The sequence below is a fragment of the Prionailurus viverrinus genome, chromosome A2, assembly GCF_022837055.1.
Source record: "Prionailurus viverrinus isolate Anna chromosome A2, UM_Priviv_1.0, whole genome shotgun sequence".
In the NCBI taxonomy this organism is placed as follows: Eukaryota; Metazoa; Chordata; class Mammalia; order Carnivora; family Felidae; genus Prionailurus; species Prionailurus viverrinus.
This window is the reverse complement of record NC_062562.1, coordinates 97,119,744-97,143,255: the sequence shown is the minus strand read 5'-3', so window position 1 is coordinate 97,143,255 and position 23,512 is coordinate 97,119,744. Positions and strand designations below refer to the sequence as shown.

General features: G+C 38.6%; 1 protein-coding gene across 1 annotated transcript in view; it reads left to right on the top strand.

The window, feature by feature from the left end:
- CALCR (calcitonin receptor) overlaps nt 1-22,723 on the top strand; it is a 59,740-nt gene extending 37,017 nt beyond the window's left edge. The window contains exons 7-12 of the mRNA XM_047849082.1: nt 5,846-5,999; nt 11,371-11,431; nt 11,536-11,602; nt 13,945-14,163; nt 14,857-14,898; nt 22,466-22,723. Of these exons, the coding sequence (XP_047705038.1) occupies nt 5,846-5,999; nt 11,371-11,431; nt 11,536-11,602; nt 13,945-14,163; nt 14,857-14,898; nt 22,466-22,723 (801 nt within the window). The remainder of the gene's footprint in view (nt 1-5,845; nt 6,000-11,370; nt 11,432-11,535; nt 11,603-13,944; nt 14,164-14,856; nt 14,899-22,465) is intronic.
- The last annotated feature ends 789 nt before the right edge of the window (nt 22,724-23,512 follow it).

Below are 23,512 nucleotides of genomic sequence, written 5' to 3'. Positions count from 1 at the left end.
TAGGTCTCATAGAAAGATGGCCATTGTAGAAAAATGTTTCAATTGCATCCATAAATAGTACTTCAATGGAGAGCATCCCTCTTAATGTCACATGCAACTCAATTTAGCTGATAAATAAGTCTTGCATTTCTCCCTTATGAGAAAAACAAGTGACTATGGATTTTAATAAGCTCAAAGGCCTTGAAAAGTTCTGGATGATTTACATGTAGTATAGATAATTGAAAATTGTGAACCATTGTTAAAGAGTAACAAGCAGGTACATTACCAAAACTAAACTACCGCGTTTATAGGTAACTGTATTTTTAAATACATTATTGAAACATTATCTCAAGACTGGGAACATATTAAGATAAACTGCAAATCGTGATGAAAGGTAGCGTTTTCAGAAAGAATTTGTGTGCCCAGTTTGAAGATCTCTGTTGTACCAGGGCTAATGGGTATAAATGACAGGGAATAGTTGACCTTGGGGATGCTACCTTCTAAAAATCCCAAAACTTAGAAGAACATCACAGGTTCAGGAGGGCGCCCCACACCCCGCCAGGGATCCCACCCAGCATTGTAAGTTTTCTATTGGTATCAATAGCCTGACCCCTGCAGACATTTGCAAGAACCATAGGTCTGTTAGGAAAAAAGGACCCTGGAATTTATTTGTTAAATCTTGATTAAGCAGCTCTTGTTTGGGCACTTGAGAAATAAATTAGGAATTGAAATACTTTCAGATGAACAACATTATAAACACTATCCAAAGCCATATTCATTTAGATTTAATTAGCACCTACTGCTCACCTACTGTATAAGTATTACTGGGTTTAAATTCTGTGGGTAGAGATAGAAAAAACAGCAGAGACAAAAAGATGATCAGGCAGACACATATTTAACAATTTAGCCAATTGTTAAATTTAACCAATATAGGCCACAAATCCTTCTTATTCAGGGTTGTTTTTTTTTTAATGTCTTTTCCTTCAAGCAAATTATCTAGAGATTGCTTATCGATTCCTCTTCCCTGGCTCAAGTAAATATAACTTTGCACCCTTCCTTCTGTGCTAAAATGAACTGATGAGAAAACATTTTTAGAAGCTTCAGGGAAATATAAATAATCATGCTTAATCACTCAAAATCACTCTGAACCTACTGCAAACGTTATTTCTACTTTAAAACATGACTTAGGAATAAACTTGCCAACTTCGACTTGACAGAGTTAATATAGAAGCTGAACCTATTCACCTGATATTCCATTTTATCAATGAAAGAGAGAAATTCCAAGTATTTTTTTTGTAAAAGAGGAGAGTTTTTGGTCACATATAAAATGTATTATGAGAATGAAGTATGCGTTGGCTTGGCCCTTGCCAAAGGTTTCCAGTGGACAAAGCTTACCTTTGGCAGCCCTTCCCTGGCCCTTCAAGACACTAAGTTTCTTGGAAGTAGGATCTGTGTTTGGCAGCTGTAATCTTCCAGCCTAATGCCTTCCTCCAGCACAAGAGTAATAAGCATTTGTTATGCCACATTCCAAATCTGCACCTCCTAGTATCCTCCACCCTCCTTCCCTTTCATTTCTTCAATTCTTCTACTCTAAATTTTCTATAAATGATAGGATTAAAATGTGCAATCCTTTCCAGAGGTGTGACATTTTAATAAGGAAAACAATCGTAAGCTAAAGAAATGAAATTATGTGGCATTTCAGACAGCATGAAGATGGTGGAATAAGTTCTCAGAGGCAAGATGATATTCCCTAGCTCCCTTTTAGACCTGGTAACATACCCATAGGGGAAATGGTATCAGGAATGGTTCGTGGTAGATTTTTCAATGGCTTAAAGGTAGGATATAGGTTGTGACCCACTGTTGCTTGCATTGCTTCCATGGAGCAATAGCTGATTTCCTTTCTACTTCTCAACCCAAAGCCCTTCCCCTGTCCCAGCACAATAGAACATCTCAAAAACACTGACTACCTGTTGTAAGGTTGGTCTTTTCTAAAACAACAAAAAATTCCAAAGCAGTTTTCATATGGAGGCATTCTTTCCCCGTTGAATGGTTCTTAAACACACTGACACACAATATTTCCCATGCTATACATATGGGAAGAATTTTCTTAAGTGTGTTGAAAGATAAAATTGAAGGGGCGCGTGAGTGGCTCAGTGGGTTAAGCCTCTGATTCTTGGTTTCGGCTCAGGTCATGATCTCTCTGTTCATGGGACAGAGCCCTGTGGTCAGGCTCTACACTGACAGCATGGAGCCTACTTGAGATTCTCTTTCTCTCTCTCTCTCTCTCTCTCTCTCTCTCTCTCTCTCTCAGAATAAATAAACATAAAAAAAAGAAAGATACAACTGGAACAAAATCCACAATTGAGTATCTTCTATAGGATTTTGAGGCTGACTTAATTTATTAGACTAAAGAAAATTTCTGCTCTGCAATTCCAATTCCATTTTTAATCACAGTACTATAAAATATCTTCATGCTATTTGATGGGAAACATAGATTTGTCTGATGAGTATACCCAATTAAGAAAACTGTAGGATCTGTTCCCTTGATAGTGACATTATAATTTTATGTTCTATTGAATTATGAGCAGATAATGACACTAAATGGTGATAACAGTTTATCTGAAGCCAAAGCAGATACTATTGCTTTTATTTCTTAGAATGCATATCATTCACAGTAGAATTATCTCTTTGTAGTCCATATTAATGAAGAAAACAAAATAGAAAATAATTCACAAATTCCACACATTTCTGGCTTGGAACATTTGTTGTATTACTTGGGAGTGATCTAGTTATATTTGAATATAGATTATGTCTTGCAGTTTTGGAAATCATTACTCTAACCAAAATTATAGTATTGTGACCACAGCCTGAAAAAATAGCCAAAAAGCTATTTAGCTTATTTGAGCTCAGAGTGAATCTTTTAATACCTCATTCTGCTAAGCAGAAAACTATCCCAGAATGATGTGAAGCACTAACCCTCAGCAGAAGCCCTGTCTGTCTGTTGAATACCTGGTTCACCCCATCCTTGAGGGAAAGGTTATAATCAAGTCAGAGATAATATGACTACACCTTATTCATCTTGATATTCACAGAGTTAGTATAGTTCCTGGCTCATATTAGGTGCTCTGTAAATGTTTGTGGAATGCAACAGAATGACCTTGAATATCTCAGGCACATGATTCTTCACTAGGAACTTACATTAGAAACTCCTAAAATATTTTGAAAATACAGAAGGGAGATGAGGTCTGGTTATGCATATTTTGTAAGTGTCCCCCAGGTGATACAGATAAACAACCCTAGTTATGAACCACTGACCTAAGTGGTGACAAATTTTATAAAATTTTAATAATCAACTTCATCACCTAGATATATCCAATCATGTCCATGATACATTGGGGGGGAAAATAATAGACTGGTCATTTTCAGAATTTTTGTGAACTTTTGAGCCATTTGCCCTCCAAAGAATATCTTACCCTGAACCCAAATATAATTGATCCTCATTATTGACAGATCCATATTTGCAAATTTGCCTACTTGCTAAAATTTATTTATAAGTCCAAAATCCATATTCTCAGTGCTTTTGTGGCCATTTACAGATATGCACGGAGTAGCAAAAAAACACTGAGTCACTTGATGTACACATTCCCAGCTGAGGTTGAACAAGGCAACACTCTGTCTTCTTATTTCATCTCTCATAGCATAAATGTCCTTTTCATGGTCTATTTAAATGCCATGTTTTTCACACTTTGTTGCTTTTGTTGGGTGATTTCACTGCTTAAAATAGCCCCCAAGCATAGTGCCAAAGTGTTGTCATATTCCTAAGTACAAGTTGGCTGTGATACACCTTACAGAAAAAATAGGTATGCTAGATGAGTTTCCCTCAGGCAGAAGTTATAGTGCTGTTGGTCATAAGTTCAATGTTAACAAATCAAGAATATATATTTGTCTTTAAACAGAAACATATAAAACAAAGTTAGATATTGATTGGCTGATGAAAATATTTTGACCAGAGGCTTGTAGGAACCTAACCCTGTGTTTCCCCTAGGAGCAATGGCACAGCATTTGCTAAATCAGTTTTTGCAGCAACTTTATAGAACATAACTAGCTGTGAGTAATGAGAATTGACTGTATGTAAAATCTGAAGCCAAAGCTGCTGTGGATGACACAGAACCACATCTTTGCACAGGGCTGTCATATTCATCCTCTTCCTCTCCCTTCCTCCACAAGTGGTGGCTGACAAAACATCTCCACTGGAATTCTTGACCCAGAAGGTATAGGGCTTTTAAATAAGAGTAGTGAGAGTCAACTGAATTTCTTATTTCAAATATATGTTTGAGTCTCGTGTGCATATAGCAAGTATTTGCGTAGCAAATACAAACTAATATAAAATTAAATAATTCTAATCAGGAAGCCATTCAGATGGAAAAAAAAAAGCCAGTGCCTTCCTAAGCCAAATATTAATTACTTTTGGGTTACCTGATGTTTTGAATTCTCTGCATTACTGTTCCACTTTGGACAGAATCAGAAGTTGCTTCTATCTCTGAAAATGCAGTATTTGCCTTTTTGTGGACCCAGCTGGCTTTTCCCTATGTTCTATGAGTCCCAAAAGGACTGAGCACATTGGATTGTCAGTAAATAAATTATTACTGCTATGCATTAAATAGAAACGTGTAGTCCTAAGAAGGTTACTATAGTACTGACAGTCATGCTATGACTACCTTACTTAGTGAAAAAAGGCCCAAAATTGGTCAGATTCAAAATGCGATATGTAAAGCAGGGCATTTGGTAAAATAATAATGCAGATAATCATCTCTAATGCCCCAAGTCTTAAATGCTAAATGTTGTTGTTGCCATTGTTGTTAGAGAGAGTTAAACACCACTAAATACTCTAGGTATTTAGGTATCTAGGGTAGTGTTCCTCAGCCAGGGGCATTTTCCTCTATTTGGTAATGTCTGGAGACATTTTTGATTTCATGAATGGGTGGAGGATGCTACTGGAATCTAGTGGACAGAGGTCACTCCACTAGAGTGACTAAATACCCAAATAACGCATAACGCATAGGACAGCGCCAGCACAACCAAAAATCATCCAGTCCAGAATATCTGTGGTGCCAAGATGAAAAGCCCTATTCTAAAGGTGACTATGAAATAATTTAGGGTATTCTGTTATTCAGTTGAAGCAATGATTATTTCTCTACAGACAACACTATGTAGCTGCTCTGATTCCCCCAGAGGTATGGCTCCTACATCTGCACTGAGTACTAAATAAGATTGCTATCCTAATCTCTGTGCACCAAATGTTTGGATCTCAATATAGAAGCTAAGCCTCCCATATGAAAACAAAATCACTCACATCATTTGGGTTCAGCATAGTTCCTGGCTCATTTTTGAGAAATGTATCACTTGGTTCTCTCCTCTGTATTGCTAACGAGACCTCACCAACAGATCAGTGAACTTTAGGAACATCATTAACAAGTTCTGGGTTATTTGCCTCATTGGCCACAGAAAAAGGGCCATAAATGCCACATGAAAAAGCCTTGGATGCTCTCAAAAATCATAGGCCTCAGAAACATTGCAGGGAAATCAACCTCTCTAGTCTATATAAGTCACCAGTATGTAATAGGAAAAGAGCATTTTGAGGAGTAGGCTTCCATCGCCCTGGATGGCTGTTTACCTGTAATACTACTGCTCTGCACACTATCATTCTGACTTGTGGATATAGAGGGTGGCGCGTGTCCACAGATCCTTGGGGAGACGCCCTGCAGACTGAATGTTAATACTTTGGCTCATTTTCGCATTTACCCTCTGTTCACTGTCAGACCGTTGCCAGTGTCTTCCACTGACTTTCTCCATTTCTTTCTGACAGCTGAGCTGCAAGATTTTGCACTTTTTTCACCAGTACATGATGGCATGCAACTACTTCTGGATGCTCTGTGAGGGAATCTACCTGCACACACTCATCGTGGTGGCTGTGTTCACTGAGGAGCAACACCTGCGTTGGTATTATCTCTTGGGCTGGGGTATGTATTTTTTCCAGCCACCTTCCCTTCTGTCTGCATATTTACAATCTTCTTCTACTCTTGGTCTCAGAGAAGAGTCAGGGGCCTAGGTCTTGTGAGGAATGGTGGGACACAGGTGGGGGCAGGAGTTCAGTCTCCAAGAGAGCTCGGTAGAAGCCCATTAACAAGTTCATATGGACTGTGGCCAGCACAGGGGTCAGTACAGAGAAGGAAGAGTATGATTATGTGTTTCTGTGGGAACAGACCAGCTAACAGACAGACAAACATGCTCTGATTGAGAGATATGATTAGATCCTCCCTTCAGTTTTATTTATCACCTGTTTGTAGAGAGTCTCACATTTTGAGTTCTGTATCTCCTCCATCCAGGCACCACTCCCCTTCCTCAAAAACATTCCTTCTTAGCAATCCATCAACAACTCCTCCAGTAAAAAGTCAGGTAGAAGAGCCCCACTGAACAATAGACACAAATAATTTCATGGGACTCCAAGGGGAGCCACCTGACACCACAGTGCATGGCAATGACTTTGAAAAGCCTCTGGTTGATTGCTTAAACCATGGTCACTTCTGTACATATTGACTAAGGGTGCTGAGGTCCATGAGGCTACTCTAAAATTTCTCCCCTTCACCAAGTATGCTAAGGTATGACTCATTCTGGTGGAAGGAAACTGGGTAGGTAGTGAGGCAGGAAGAGGGAAAAAGCTTTGGGACAATAACTCATGCAGTGCTATCAAAAAAAGACACATCCTGTGAACCTCCCAGACCAGAGGAGGATCCTGACTGTAGAGCTAAAGGCTTACTCTTATTCTCCACTAATAGGGTGACGATGGCTGTTGGAGCAGGGGCTATGGATTGTCCTCAATTAAACCTGCCCTTTAATGCAGCATTTTGGGGGACCCCTAAAAATATTGATAAGAGAGGAAAAATTTAATGAGGAGAGAAGATAATCCAAAGGCTTTCTAAAAACATGACCCTTTGTATTTAAACCCCTACTCAACAGGCATTGTCACCAATGTATGGAAATGTGTCTGGGAAGTCATATAAGTGACCTAAAATCTTCTATAATCTACACCAGGACTGGCCCTATGCAATATTTGTTTCTATAACACCCTCCCCAATAGGAGTATATGGACTTTAACAAAACACATGACCCAAAACCAATGGAATAAGTCTATAATGGTGAATTAGTAGGGCAGATATTTGGGCAGTCTCATTGTTGAGCTAATAATGCTATGATACTTTGGTTGCAAGTAACAGAGAATACAATTTTCTAATTTAAACAAAAAGAGAGAAATTATCAGAATCTAGAGTACTTCATGGAAGTCAAGATCTGAAACACAGCTCAGCTACTGAACGAACTATACACTGAGACCAGAAGAGCAGGAACACTCTCCCTCTCTTTTGTCTCTTTTTTTCTAAGTATATGTTTTAACACTTCTCTTTGTCTACAGAACATAGATCACAGGGTCTCTGCTCCCCCAGTCCTCGTGGTAAACACAAGCCACCCCAAATTTTCCCGAGCTCGCATTTTTCTGTTCCAGGTACACAGAAACACTAGATAGATGTTCGTCTCTAAGTCCCAATTGTGAATAGCAGGACAAGAAAATCTGATTGGTTCAGCTGAAGTTAGGGGGCCAGCCATGGTTCAATAAACCATGGTCAAAGACTTTGAAAGGGATATTAATCACATAGTGCAGACATGTCTGGGGATGGTGACCCATCCAGAAAAAATGGGAGAGGGGTTTTTTTGAACTAGAAAGCCCATATAGAATACACCCCAAACCACCTCATCTTGTGGGCTACTCCTTCATGCTCCCCTCATTCTGTGACTTACAAAATCCAGAAAGATTAAAAAGAAAGTTTGTGACTATCCTGTCAGTCCCACATCAAGTGCTAGTTTCTCTTACTCTTCCTTGTCCTCAAAACAGGTCAGAATACAAAGGTCAAAATAGCCTTTTATTATGTTTTTCTTTTAGCTGTGTCCTTCCACAGAAGGCTGATCTTACCTTTCCCTGACCTTCTCAGCCTCACACATACCTTGTCAGAAATTTCTAGTCCTCCAAAGATGATCATACCAGGAATCAACTGGATACAGTTTAATGCCCCCAGAATAAATTCTGATCATCACAATAGTAATGATTGGTGCTGGTCAGATAGATGCCTTCCAACTGAAGACCTGAAAATAACATCACACTCCCAGCCTGCCACACACACACACACACACACACACACACACACACACGCACACACACCATTTCTGTCTGATGTAATTTACTTATTTCCAATGACATAAAATTTATGGCATATTTCTTGTACTGGTTTTGACTATTCAAAAACATCTATCTGCCATACTCAGAAAATTTTCCATGGAAGCAAAAGGCTATAAATTTATTCTTGCCCGTGACATTTCAGCAGAGATGAGGGCACCCTGGAAGGAACAATTTATAACTACTCTTTCCATACTGATGCATTGTGAATTAGTTATAAAACTTTTGACATCATCAGAGACAGCTTGATGAAGACATCTGCTTAACACGCATAAACAATTCAAGGGGAAAAAGGAACAAGCTGTTCAGCTGTATCAAAAAGAAAGGAATAAATATAAGTAAAATGTTTATGGAATACCTTAACCTTTCTTAATCAGAAAATACTTAAAACTTTATCAGAATGATTGAAGTGGAATCCTAAGGAACATTGCACTCAGTAAGGTAAGCATAGAATCATCAATTTAAAAGCATGAGGATTTGCACTTCCCCATAGATAGATGTTTGGAAAGACAGATAGTCAACCAATAAAGTTCTAAAGTGTAATTATTTTTTAGCATGCCAGACATAAATCTATCTTTCTCTCCCCCTACACACACACACACAACACACACACACACACACACACACACACACACACTCCATAATTCCACCAAACTCTTTACCATCTCTAAGAACAAAATTGAGAGACAACCATGATGATGCATTTTAAAGCAATAGTTCTGTCTTAGAACTTTAGCAAGTATTATCTTTGGTCGGGGTAAAACAAGTAAAAGTGCAACTGAAATGACTTCTCCAGAAAAATAGTGTCACAGAATCTTTAAAGAATTTAATGGAGCAGAGAAGGCATTTCCACTGGATATTACTTTTATTGTCCTTTTGAAATTATTTCACACCTAAACAGTATGATAGATCCCAAATTTTACAATGCCATGAAATAAGGCATAACCTGTGCTTTGAAAAGAGTATGAAAGTGGAACAGCGAAGATTTAGCCCCAGAAAGCTATGTCCTCAGACCTAACTTTGTTTCCAGGTGACGCACACCCCATCCATTCATTTCAACTGTGAATAATATTACCACTCCAGGATCTGGAACAGATCCTAAAAATCATAAGAGACATAATGAACATCACCCTCTGGGAGAAAAGTACCTGGTAGTACAGTTCTCTACAAGAGAAAGTGAAAGAATGCTTCTTTTGGTGGTTACTCCCTTACAAATCTGCACAGGGCCACTTACTAGTTGACTTCTCTCAAATTGAAGCAGTTTCAAATAGTGAAGTTTAGCTCTCAGAAAAGTCACTTATTTTTCAACCCTCTTCAAATTGATTCTTCGCCTTGCTGGTTCTCCTCTTGTTATAAATCAAAGAAGGAATTCCCCCCATGGACTTTTACAATGAACACACAGAATTTATCTAGTTCCCTAGAAAAAGAATCCTAGGAAGAAAGGATTATTTTTACTCTCACCAACTTTAGTGGAAGGAAGGGTTGTTACAGCTCTTGGGGCCCTGGGGGATGAGAGGAAGAGGAAGGAGAAAACAAACTGCATAAAAGAGACATCAGTGGCTAGAGCAAGGCAAAGAGCACCAGGAATCAGCAGATATGGGGTCTATGCTCCTCTGTACACTAAGGAACACATTTTCCTCTCTCCAAAATGATGTGGTGAGAGTGAGATCTCCATATGCTTCTTCTGCTGTTTAATTCTAAAACGTAAGTTTCAGAATAAATCCAGAGAATGAATTTCTGTTTTTAAAACCCAAGTGGGGAAATGCTATGTTATAACTGCTGTGAATAAAATACAACTATATTTTGTGCAAATAGTCTAACTCAAAGTTCTCCCAGGTCAAGCATTTAATCAGTAGCCCTATTGAATTATATGCTTCATGGGTTAAGGAGCTGAGGCTGTTTTTGCATATAACTCACAGAAAATAAAAGTGTGGAGGTCTAGGGGCACCTGGGTGGCTTGGTCAGTTGAGCATTCGACTTCAGTTCAAGTCATGATCTCGCAGTTCCTGAGTTTGAATCCCATATTGGGCTCTGTGCTGACAGCTCAGAGCCTGGAGCCTGCTTTGGATTCTGTCTGTCTGTCTGTCTGTCTGTCTCTCTCTCTCTCTCTGCCTCTCCCTTGGCCACACTCTTGTCTCTCTCCCTCAAAAACAAGCATTCTTTAAAAATTAAAAAAAGTGTGGAGGTCTAACCCACTTCTCAGATACATTTCTTAATCTGATGATAATTTTAAAAAGTCTTCCCACAAATGTCTCAACCAAATCAAACAATATTCTGTTGGGCAGGGGTACCTCTGAGGAAAAAAAAAATTTGTTTTACAAGAATTACAACTTTATTCTAGATTACACTGATAGAATGAAAAATGATTTTGAAAACATGTACCCTGACAGAATGCATTGCCAGTCACGACCTCCATTGTTCCATTTATAAATTCAAAGTTGTTTTTTATTAGCCCTTCAAGTTTAGTCAGGGAAGTGGATGGTAAGCTGCCTTAATAAGGGTTCTGCAGCTAGAACTTACAGAGGGTAGGGAATGCAGTACTGCTCTGAAGTATTCTTACAGAAAGAAAACATGATCAATGCATGTAATATAAACAGACAAAAACACAAGAAACCTACAAAAACCACTATGAACATCATCGAGGCATTCAGAGCAATCAGGTGATTGCCTCCATAAGCTGTCCCAGGTCACTTCCCTCCATGGTGACCCAACTCCTCTCTATAGCAGAATCCAGTTCACACTCAGTGAAGAGCTTTCTGGTCTCAGCTAATAGTCGTCATCATCATCATCATCACCACCACAGACAACAATGACATAATAGTCATAGTGAGAGTAATAATGTACCTACCATCTTGGATAATTCATACAAGGTTTTTAATTACCTAGAAATGCTCTTAACCAAATTCTGAAAACACATGATGTTCTAACCAAAAGCATTTTTATCTGGTTTGACCAACAATACTTTGTGCAAAAACATCAGGGAAATATTTTGACAGAGACATTAAAATTTGCCACTGTTTTTGAAAATAAACTACCATTTTCCATGCAACCTTACTTGTAGCTTATGACAAGACACCAGGTGTGATTTCTGCTTTCTCACATTTTAGGGTTCCCACTGGTGCCGACCACTATCCATGCTATTACTCGGGCGCTGTACTTCAATGACAAGTAAGTATTTTGATGGTTTTTAAGTGAACATATTTGTAAATAAAATGCATTTATATTCATGTATTCCCTCCCTCCTTATTTTTTTTATTTTTTATTTTTTTTAGCTGCTGGCTGAGTGTGGAAACCCATTTGCTTTACATCATCCACGGCCCCGTCATGGCAGCACTGGTGGTGAGAATTGCTTTTTTATTTATTTTGTTATTGTTGTTGAGAATTGCTTTTTAAATCCATTATTAAGTGTTACCTCTTTGAGAGGATTTCTGTAAAGACGGATCTATGTAGCATGTGTATTCGAACTTCAAAATTAGGCTAATTTAATGATAATCTATAGTGAGATAATCTGTAACAACTTTATTTGAGGGTCTTCAAATGAAAAAAATAACATTTAACACAACTGGGGAAAGGGCATAAGTTCATTTTTACACCCACAATAACAAAAATATAGCTTTCAATGCTACAACTTTGCTTTAAACAATTCTATAACTAAATGGTTCTAGTTAAAAGTAAAGATCAAGGGGCTGAGGAATGATAAAAAATGTTTCTGATAAAGAAAGTGAAAAACCGCAGAGTCCATCTGCACCTTTTCCCCTGGTCTCTGCCAAACAAAACCATCTTTCATTTCATCTTTGGCACATGAGCCATCACTGGAACTCCCTCTCAGCAGACACTTAACGTATTTCAGGCACTTCTCATACGCTGCCATGCTGTTTCTAACAGCAACCCTTCAAAAAGCAACCCTTACTCAGTAGGAAAACTAGACACAAAGATGCAAGTAAACTCACCCCAAATCACATAGGCTAGTAAGAAGTTGGGGTAGTGGAGAATATGACCATCTGCATCTATTTCCAAGCTCTTTGTTTCTACCCAACGTTTACTATATGGTGACCAGTGTCAGAACCACCAAATTTAATATTTAGACATTAGTTTTCCCACCAACCTCAAAGACAGTGTTTTCCTGGGGTACGAATGAGAAAAATAAAAACAGTCTGAGTCACACACCATGTTCTGCTCCCATACTGAAGAAGTATTCATTAGTAACCAGTGTCTCTAGTCCAAGGCCAATTTCTTCTGCCCTCCTCCAGAGCAGTGATGTACTTACCAGCCTGACAGTCCTCACAAAGACCCACTGATGTAGGTCTTGAATATTTCCAACCCCTCGTAAGAGTTTATTTGTTAATAAAGGTCTCTCTCCTTTACTGAATTTTTTGGGGGTAATCATGTTACTTCTCTTCCAGGTTGAAGAATCATTCTAATCATTTAAAAATAAATCATCAATTAAATTTTAAAAACAACTTTGGTTTCAAAACTAATCATCATAGCCAAAAGTAGTTTGGCACCCACTAGAATGGCTAATATTAAAAAGAGTGACCATACCAAGTGTTGGCAAGGGTGGAGAAAAACTGGAATTCTCATCTAGGGCTGGAGGGAACATATAATGGAGCCATCTCTTTGAAAAATAGTTTGGCAGTTTCTTATAAAGTTAAATACATGCTTACCATGTCAACAGGCAGTTCTCCTCCTGGGTACTTGTTCAAGAGAACCGAAAACATATGTCCACACAAAGACTTGTATGAAAATATTCATTGCATGCTTATTCATAATAGTCAAATTGTGGAAACCATGCCAATTTCCATCAACAGTAGATCGAATAAACAAATTATCTGTATTACCCATATAATAGAGTACTACTCAGCAATAAAAATGAATGAAATGTTAATATATCCAACATGCATGAATCTCACAGATAATATGTTAAAGCAAAGAAGCCAGACACACACAAAAAAAGTACATACTATATAATACTCCACTTCTATGCTAATAGAAATTAGTGGTTGCTTGAGGTGGAGGGGAGGGGGTTGTTGACCACAAAGGAGCAGGAGAGAACTTCCTGGGGTGATGAAAATGCTCTTTTCGTTTGGAGTCGTTGTTACACAGGTGCATACCTTTCTCTAAACTTCTGGAATGTAAACTTAAAATCTCCATTTTACTGAATGTGCATTATACCTCAATGAAGTGATTGTCTTTAAAAAGATGTTATGAAAGAGAAAAGAAGGCTGGGTTCACTGTCTCCACTACAAATACTTTACAAATAAATGTCTCGGTCCTCATTTCAGCCTTGGTTAAGTAGTCTTGCCTACAGGGAAAATCTTCATAATGCAATGACCAAAAAGGAAGATCGAAAAGTGTCATCTATGATGCTCCTTTGTAAAAACGTAAAAACCAAAGTAAAGAATAAACCACCCTCCTTAGAATTGAACCTAATATATTTACATATGCAGGAATAATATTTTCTCATTTGGAAAAAAAAAAAGAAATGTTAATTCAGGTCTGAAAAGGGTCTGGTCATACTGATGTTCCCAGCAATGCTTAGCAAATTACACCATGTCACAGGCCATCCCTCATGTCCTGCAGAGGTCACATCTGCTCCCAGGAATAAACAAGAACTGAGGAAAGTGAGCACCCTTCAGTAGTACTGACATAGATGATTTCTTCAAAACATCATATCTTTGCAGGTCAATTTCTTCTTCCTGCTCAACATTGTCCGTGTGCTTGTGAGCAAACTGAGGGAAACCCAAGAGGCGGAATCGCATATGTACCTGAAGGCTGTGAGGGCCACCCTGATCCTGGTGCCCCTGCTGGGAATCCAGTTTGTCGTCTTTCCCTGGAGGCCATCCAACAAGATGCTTGGGAAGATCTATGATTACCTGATGCACTCTCTGATCCATTTCCAGGTAAAGAAGCCAATAGTGTATTTACTCAACTACTTGCTCAGCTAGTTGACATAAGGTGAACCATTTTCTAGGCCTCATATATGATTAGAAGGACCTTTTCAAATATATGCAACCTGGAAGGGATACAGCTTCTGTCTTTCTCACTGCCTGTTTCCCCTTTTTTTGAATCCCAAAACTGAAGAAGGAAATAGGGGGAGTATGAGCTTTGAGAACAAATCTTCCTAAGGACAAATATTTGTCCAGGGATGGGCCCACTGCACAGTACTGAGGACAGAACTTCTATTCCCACCATCCTTTCAACCTTTCCTTCCCCTCTCCAGTATTTTGAGGGCCACATTTGTTTTTCCTTCATGAAGGGGAGTTTTGAAGATCAACATCACCAATGTCAGTCAGTTTCCCAACCTGGATTTCTATCATCATAGTCCCCAATGCCAAGAAAACACAGGGTCGAGAAGCACATGTTTATATCAGTATGAAATGCCTCCACTGGACCCCAAGCTGGAAGCTATATCCCTTTAAAATGGAATATTCTTGTAATAAAACACTGGATATGAGTGCTGTAATTGTCTTTTCTTGAGCCTTCACTTGCTGTTGCAACAGTGAAATGTTCCTCTCCAGGCTATTTATATTGATTCCTAAATAACATAATGCACACAAAAATAACTTCAATTCTATTTTTCCTCCTTTTTTAAGGGATTCTTCGTTGCCGTGATTTACTGCTTCTGCAACAACGAGGTAAGCATGCATTTCACATAATACCATCACTCATTTATATACAGCCAGCACTTTACAGTTCCCAAAGGATTTCTGTACACATTTCATTTGCTCTCACTTCTACAGTTGACCTCGCAGGGTTTCATGACTTGAGGGATCATGTTTTTTCCATTACTTGAAGTTGCATCTTATCTGTGTTTCTATGGTACAATTGCAGATACTATCCAGACGGGCAGCTAAGTTCTGATTTCCTTGGATGGCACCTTAAGTTAGTGAGTTCCTTGAGCAGGAATAGTGAAAGCTATTCTGGATTCCCATAGTAGGAGAAGTCATGCTCCCATTCCTTTGGAAAACCCAACTGCTCACTAGAGCAAAACCAATATCCAGCCAATTTGTCCTGCTTCATCACTTTTTTTTTTTCCCATTGTCTGGTGCCGGTGTCATATCACTTATTTGACATTTTGAAAACAACCCTGAAGTTAAGACTCAAAAAGCATTCTCAAATAAGTAATTTATTATCTGAATATTTAGATCAGTAAAATCTAGAGATCCATATGGCCAGTGTTTTCAGGGGTGGGGGGAGTTAGTCAGAGTTCCCTTTCTTCCAATGAATCTCTCCCGGGACCCCAACTGTAAAGCATAAAAATGTCCCTGCTTACTGTCCCTGGGAAAGCAAACTGGTGGAACCACTGTGGAAAAACAGTATGGTGGCTCCTTGGAAAATTAAAAATATAAATATCATATAATCCAGTAATTCTACTACTGGCTATTTACCCAAAGAAAACGAAAACACTAATTCAAAGAGATAAGTGCAACCTTAAGTTTATAGCAGCATTATTTACAATAGCCAAGATATGGAAGCAGCCTGAGTATCCATTGATGGATGAATGGATAAAGAAGATCTGGCATATACATACAATGGAATATTACTCGGGCATAAAAAAGAATGAAATCCTGCCAACACATATGTTAATTATACTTGAATTTAAAAAAAAGTGGAGCTGCTTAAACTTGTACCACAGAATATCCAGGGCTTCAAGAAACATGGTTTGTAAGCTCCCTCATTTTTTAGGTGAGAAGTCTACACTCCAGGAAGAACATGTGACTCGCACAATGTCACAGTCATAGTTGTATATTGTATAACGGTGACTAGAACCCAAATTTCCTGATTCTTAATTAAATGAACTGCATCTTCCACTGCTCTATAATATGTCTAGGATTCCTCCCTGGAGATTTGTTGGCGTATGTTCTCTAGTTATATACCACATGAATTTTAATGCACAATTATTTTTTATAATTTTACATTAATTCCTATTAAGAATAATTCTATATCAAGGCAAATCAGATTTTGTTAAGAGATAAACAAAAATACTATTTTTCTATTACAAACGAGAATGGTTTTCTAACCATAATCAATTAATATTTAATTGATTCTCCATTCTTTATTTCTTCAGTTAAATAGTGAGCACCTATAATATTTTGCTGTTTTGTGACCTATTATTTATCTCCAACCTCGACATTGCATTGTGGGATTTTTGTCATTCTCATTCTCCTTTTTAATTGGTACATTTTATTCCTCCCTTTGTCCATTCATCCATAAACTCATTCCTTCATTCAACAAAAATATATTATGTATTCACTATTGTTATGGGCTAGACTGAGGCCTGGGTTAGAAATGAAAAGACATCTTTCTGCTGCCAGCTGTTAAAGTGTCTCTCTTCCTTTGTTTTTTTTTTTGTTTTGTTTTGTTTTGTTTTGTTGTTGTTCATTTGTTTGAAGAATAGCAAAAACTAATAAAAAAATAAATAGGGCTTAGGTCACCTTATCTTTAATCAGTTTCTGTGAATGTATGTCTCTGTCTTCTGAGTTGTTACAGGTGCCATACAAAATAAGTTTTCCCATCTAAAGCAATACCCATATAGGGCTAATATAAAAACCATATTCAGAAGGGGCATGCCTTGAAAACATTAGAGGATTGCATGCGTTTGTAAAAATACCTCAGTACTTACTATGTTTTAACCATGATGCTGTCTTGGGAGTGTCAGGCATAGAAAGCAAGCCGAGGAGTGCCCCTGAACAATTGAATGTTTCTAGTTCATTTGAGTATGTTATCTCTGCTTTTTGAAGTAAAGAAACTGTCTCCATTTTAATTAAGATTCTCTTACCAGGAGAAGCTACAAGTGTGACATTTCTAATAAGATAGAAATTGTTTACTGTGTCAAATGTAATGTCACAGCCCCATGAATTTTAGGCCTGTGGATCTCAGCAAGGCCCTCTGTGAACAACCTGAAACACAGGCAGGGCACTTGAACCTGCAGGAAATTCTTGCAGCTGCATTTGAGACAGAGTTGGGATTGGGCTTTTGCCTACCAGAATGTTAAGAGATTTCCGGGGTTAATATGTCAGTTAGATTGTGAAGATTGAGGTTTTCGTTTTTATTTTTTATCTGTATGTTATCAGCGATGCCTGTTATGCAAATGGATCAGATAGGATGAAAAGACTAGAAGCAGGAAAGGAATTTGGAGAATTACAGTAGTAGGAATCAGGAGGTAACCATGAGAGCGTGCTTATGGATCAAATAGTTCCTACAAGTCTTCCAAGAGTGTGGACATTGACCATCCAACTTCAATAAATTATTAACTATCTAAGGCACCTCAAAAAGATGATCATAGCTATAAAGATACTCAAATGTTTCCAAGCCACAGCTTAAAAATTGAGAGAGCACTAACAACACAGTGAATGTTCTCCCTTTTTGATGTTTCTTGCTATTGTCCATGCATTATGGCTAAAATAGTTTGTAGATCAAACTAGCATGATCAGGAAGATTTCGGTTTAAGATTGGAGTGTGTGAAAACTGACATTATGCTAGCACCCCCTGTTGAAACTCATGGTGGCTCCCCTCACTACTGAGGACCCTAGAGATCATTTTACTCTGTAGTCTCCTTGACCAGGCCCTGCCCCTGTTCTGATTACACCAGTTTTCTGAGGAGCCACCTGAGGAGCCTGGGAAGTCAGCCTCCTTTCTTCACACTGAGAAGGGCCTGTGAATCTGTCTTCAGCTAATGTCATAGCCACTGCTCAGGCACCAAGTTGGACATGGTACCAAGCCAAATGTGGGACTTCTTTGTGGGGCTATCAATTTCTAGAACTGTGCTCTCAAAATCATAAGAGCAATATTTATTATATTGGGGTGTTTCTGTTATTCCTGCTTTCTTTCTTCTCCCCATGTCCCCAGGTATTTCCCCCATGAAGGGGAAATGCAAGGTCCTTTGTGTCTCTGTATCTCTCTCTTCTCTTCCTCCGGGGCTTAGAAGGGTTTTGGGCTCCCCACTCCCCTTCCTGTCTGCAAGGAACTCTCCCTATGTCACATCCTGTGTGTTCTCTGTACTATGGCTTTTAGTAAAATTCTGTTTTCAGAGCAGTAAGGCTTTCACTTCAATGCAAAGGTAAGCTTTTCTATTTAGAAATTCTCTCACTCCATAAAACCTGGTTTTCAAAGCTTGTCCTTCTAGAGACTCAAGAAAGTCAGCTTGGAGACTCAAAGCTAAGCAATGATTTTTCTTGTTGTTTTTCCAGACCAGTGTTCTCAAACTTAAGTGTGCATCAGAATCACCTGGAAAATTTGTTAAAACACAGAGTGGTTGGCCCCAACCAGAAGAGTTTCCTATTTAGTAGGACAAGAATGGGGCCTGAGAATTTGCATTTATAACCATTTTCCAGGTGATGCTGATGCTGCTGATCAGAGAATACACTTGGTGAACCTACTCTAGACAAAATCTAATTTGTTCTTCAAGCAACGAATGACCTTCACTTAATGAATGAGAGGGTTGTAGGGTAATGTTATTTAAGAAACACAATAGTTAAATATTTTCAAAAATATTAACCTTATTATGGATGATATTTATTTATTTCTGTCTTCTAGAACAGGGAAGCTTCCCCAAACATAGGAAAGTAGGTAGTGAAAGGGAATTAGAAAACCTTGATCTTATAATCTTGCAGTACCCAATTACCTCAAACTGTAAAACATGTAAATTCTATAAGATAAAGACTAGTAAAGATAATGCTCCCAAAGGATGAAAAAAATATCAGTGGCAACTTTATGAATAATATTCAGAAGTCCCCCTCAGCATCTAATTAACAGGATTTAATAGAGATCCAGCTTCAAAAATCATATAAAAGCATTTAAAGCATATAGTTACTTTTTAACTTCCCAGTGGATTTAAAGTGTTTTTAAAATTCATGATTTTTAATCTTAAATTTAGATGGCAGCAGGTCTATTCAGTTGTGGCATCAACAAGGGAAGACATGAGGGAGGAGTTTTGAAAATCTTTTCATCCATTGAATCAAAACTCCCTGGGAGAAATCCCACCTTCCATTCAACAGTATATAACTGCTGGTGCTTATACTGAATTTAAGCAAAACAAAGGCCACAGATAAAAGCATTTAAGTCCAACCATGAAGATTGCAACCTGATTTTCTTTTTCACAAATCTAGAAACTGAGGCCCAAATGTACCAGCCTTATACAGATGGTTAATAATAGAGCCAGGTGCAATAATTATGTCTTCAAACCCTCAGTCCAGGGCTCTATTTTTAAAGGTGGCAATAAATAAATTGATATAATTAGGGAAAATGTAAAGTGATCTGTGTTAATTGCTTTTAGAATGAGTGATGAATTTATACAATTCAAACTTTGTATATTTATCCCATTGGCCTCTTCTAACATTTCTGATGCTTTTCAGGAGCAATGAAAAGTCTCCCTGTTTTTTTCAATCAGATTCAATGCCCTTATTCTTGTGATCAAAGCAGCATCAAGCCTAACCTGTGGTATTGTAGGAGATAATTGCCCTATTAAACTATAATTATTCAAGTGTCTTTTACATCCTGTTAAGGGCCTATTCTTATATGTGTGGTTTACAAATTGAAGCAGATTGTCATCTTCACACAAAAGAACAGGTTTATAATTCAGGAATGCAATTATAGAAGGCTATGAACATTTCTGTAATAATAATATTAAAAACATGAAATGGGTCTCAAACCCTTTGGCCTCATTTACGCAGGGTACTTCATTAAAATGCATGAGCACTCCAAAGGGGATTATTTTAAAAGAACAGGTGAGGAAAAACAAAGACTTTTTTTTTTTTTTTTGTCTGCTGGCACTTTTACAAACTCACTCTAAACTTACACTGTCTGCCTTGGATACCTCTAAATATTGGTGTAAGTTTTAGCTATAAAGACAATGTTGGTATTTGAGAGATGCCGAATCCACAGAAACTATCAGTTCCCTTTGTCTGGGGACATCGCTTCTCCAAAAATATGCTGAAACAATGTATTTCCTATTTCCTCAACAGGGTATTTGATGGTTCCTAGATTATGAACCTGGCATTTAAAACATTTAAGGACCTAGACTTAATAGACACTACACACACACACACACACACACACACACACACACACACACACACAGGAGGAGAGGGAGACATACCAAGCATTATAATATAATGTAGCAAGAGCAATAATGAATGGAGAATAAGTGCAACAAGAGCACAGAAGAGACTCCTAACTCTGTATTAGGGGGTTAAGAAAAGTTTCCAGGGAAACAGAATTGAGTCCTGAAAACACAAGTTTTGGTGTTAGTGAAGGGTGGGGGGAGGGGCATTCCAGTCAGAGGGAACACAGTGAATAGAGGCCTGATGGGAAGAAACCATATAGCTGGTGGAGAGAGACCAGCAGTTTAATATTGGAGAATCAGGGTCAGAGCAATAAGTGGCTTAAAACCACTTTGGCAGAGAGATGAGCCAACTCAGGCAAACGCAGTAGAATGATGGATGGGAATCTTCCACTTCTGCCTGATGGCAGCTCTGTTCCTGGTGTCTGAGTGCTCTTACGGGACCCGAATCCCTTCTATCTGTGCTTGGCCAAGTGACTGAAATGGAGGCATTTTTGGTAAATAGCTAAAGGACAAACCCACGAGGCCAAGATTTCAGGTCACCTAGGGTGTGGACTGAATTCCTTCTGAAAAGAATAACCGTGATCAAGTTCAGCCTATCTGAAGCATGTCTCCCTACTGCTATTTTGAATGGCACTAGCTGAGTGCAGGAAACCATAGTGTGTGAAGGAGTATATCGTTTCAATTAGAAATAAATGGACCTAATCTTTCAGGCTTTGTCTTCTCTTTGTGTCTTGACCTCTAGACAGAAATGTCTCAGAGGGTTAACAAACTAGTCAATACTCAGTTATTCAGCACTGTCCTAACTGCTTTTCTTCTTTACTGTTCTGTTCTTCCTCACCTGTACCTCTTCCATGGCTCCAATCCTTCCTTTTCTCTCTCTATATATATTACAGCTGACATTTGTACCTCTTCTACTGATTTGCTTACAACCATAGAAGGCAAAACACTTACATGAATCAGTTTTCAACCAGCAAATAGCCTTAATAAAGAGCTAGGTCTTTATTAAGTGCTAGATAATATTAAGAGAGACACTTGACTCTCTCAAATCCAGCCACATTGACTGGGAAATCCTTGGAGATGGTGGGTATAGGAGGGGAGTCAACGTGGGGACAGAACAGGAGAAAAAGTAGGGAATACTGCTGCTATGCACCAGCACCATACTAGGTGATTTAAATAACCCCAATAAATCTTACTCATAACTCTGAATTAGTGTCATGATCTCCTTTTTACAAAGGAGAAAAGCCTAAGAAAGAAAACAACAACAACAACAACCATGGAGTCAACAAACTGGAACTCAAACCCAAAGAGCACAGTCTTTGGAGCATATGTGTAAGCACTGTATGCTAGAAGACAACAGAAAAGATTAACTTAACTACTAAATTGAATTCAGTTCTGTAGAAAGCAGAGCTAGGGAAGCAACACTATCATCTGTGTTGTTTTCAGCTATGCTTACTGTAATTTTCATATTTAGAACTTTCTGACTTTAGCACCTTCTCCCTTGTGCTCAAGATAGAGTTTACCATATTTATAAAGTATGTTTGATGAGTTTATTTACATACTAGAAGTTTCTCAATAGAAAGAGATTGAAATTTTATTCTTAAAAGCTTGTCACTCCATTGACCAGAGTTTTACCTCGCACATCTGCTCTCAAGCCATGTTGGAGAAAGGAAAATCAACAGTATGAAGTCATTATCATAAAACCCAGAACTGTGCAATGGTTTCCATCATGACCAATAATGTGTAGGTTTAGATGAAAGTTTCTGCCTTACCAGAGGTGGTAGCAGATAAAAAATTCTCAAAATCTTTTCCTCTGATATGACATGTATACCATATTGGGTATGAAACCAAGTCAAATTTCATTGATTGGGTAGAAGAGCTAAAGAACAGACTTTTACTCATAAGAGCAAATGACCTTGCCAGTGGTAGCTTAGGTAAGCAACTCACTTCTCCAGTTTGTAAATTCTTCTGCCAAGATGGTATGTTCCCCAACCAGAGCATATCCTGCACAGTCCTTTGGATCAGAATTACGATTCGATCTCCTTTAACCTCTGATGAGCTCCTAGAATTGTGCCCACTCATAAACAGCTCAGGTCCTTTCTGACAATTATACGAAAACAAGGTCGCCTTTTCTCTTCCAGGTCCAAACCACCGTGAAGCGCCACTGGGCCCAATTCAAAACCCAGTGGGATCAGCGCTGGGGGAGCAGGAACCCCCGCCGCTCTGCTGCCAACGCTGCAGCCGCTGCTGCAGCCGCTGCCGCAGCCGCAGCTGAAGCCGGAGACATCCCGGTTTACATCTGCCATCAGGAGCCGAGGAACGAAGCCGCCAACAACCTGGGCGAGGAGGGTGCGGAGGTCATCGCTTTGGAGATCATTGAGCAAGAGTCATCCGCTTGAATGTGAAGCTTACATCGTGATCACTGAGCCTTCATTTCCTGGGAGACAGACAGACCATGTGTTTAAAGTGATCCCCATCCTCCCAGGAGCTGAGCATATCATTCGTGAAGAATTATTAAGTGAATTTGTCCATAGTAAATCTGGAGAAAGTTATCCTTGGTACTATTGCTGTGGGAGACAGTCTAGGAATGGGGTCTCCCACTGCATCACTTGTGATCTCCATCTTTCATCTAGGACCGAGATGCAGATGTCATAGTAATGCAAGCAAAGTATCCAAGAGAAACACAACTAAATTGACCTAGTTCAGAAACAGGGTGCTCCTTGTTAATCTTGAGCCATTTATAACTTTGAAAAATCAAAATCACGGTCACTATTTTTCTTTTTAACTCTAGACTTTGAATTAGAATATTTCTGTATTTGGCTATGGATCTGATTTTTAATTTTTTTATTTCAACCAATTCCAATATTACTCAGATGTTTTACCATCCACACAATGTAAACCGCACAAATTACATGACCTCTGCAAGACCGAGTGGCTTTCTAATATAGAGATGACTAAGAATGTCGGGGGACAGACTTGCATTTGGCAGGAAGGTGTAATGCTCTGAATGAAAAAGAAGTTTAGAGTCAATTTGCTCAAAACATTAGATGTGCCACCTTGTTAATTGGTTTATTAATATCGTACACTCAGTTTGGTTTTGGATAATCTTGTCCACCGAACAGGTCTACCTGCTGAAGGAGCTGGCCTTCATGTTGAATATGCTTTGGTCCTTGACATTTATACACTGG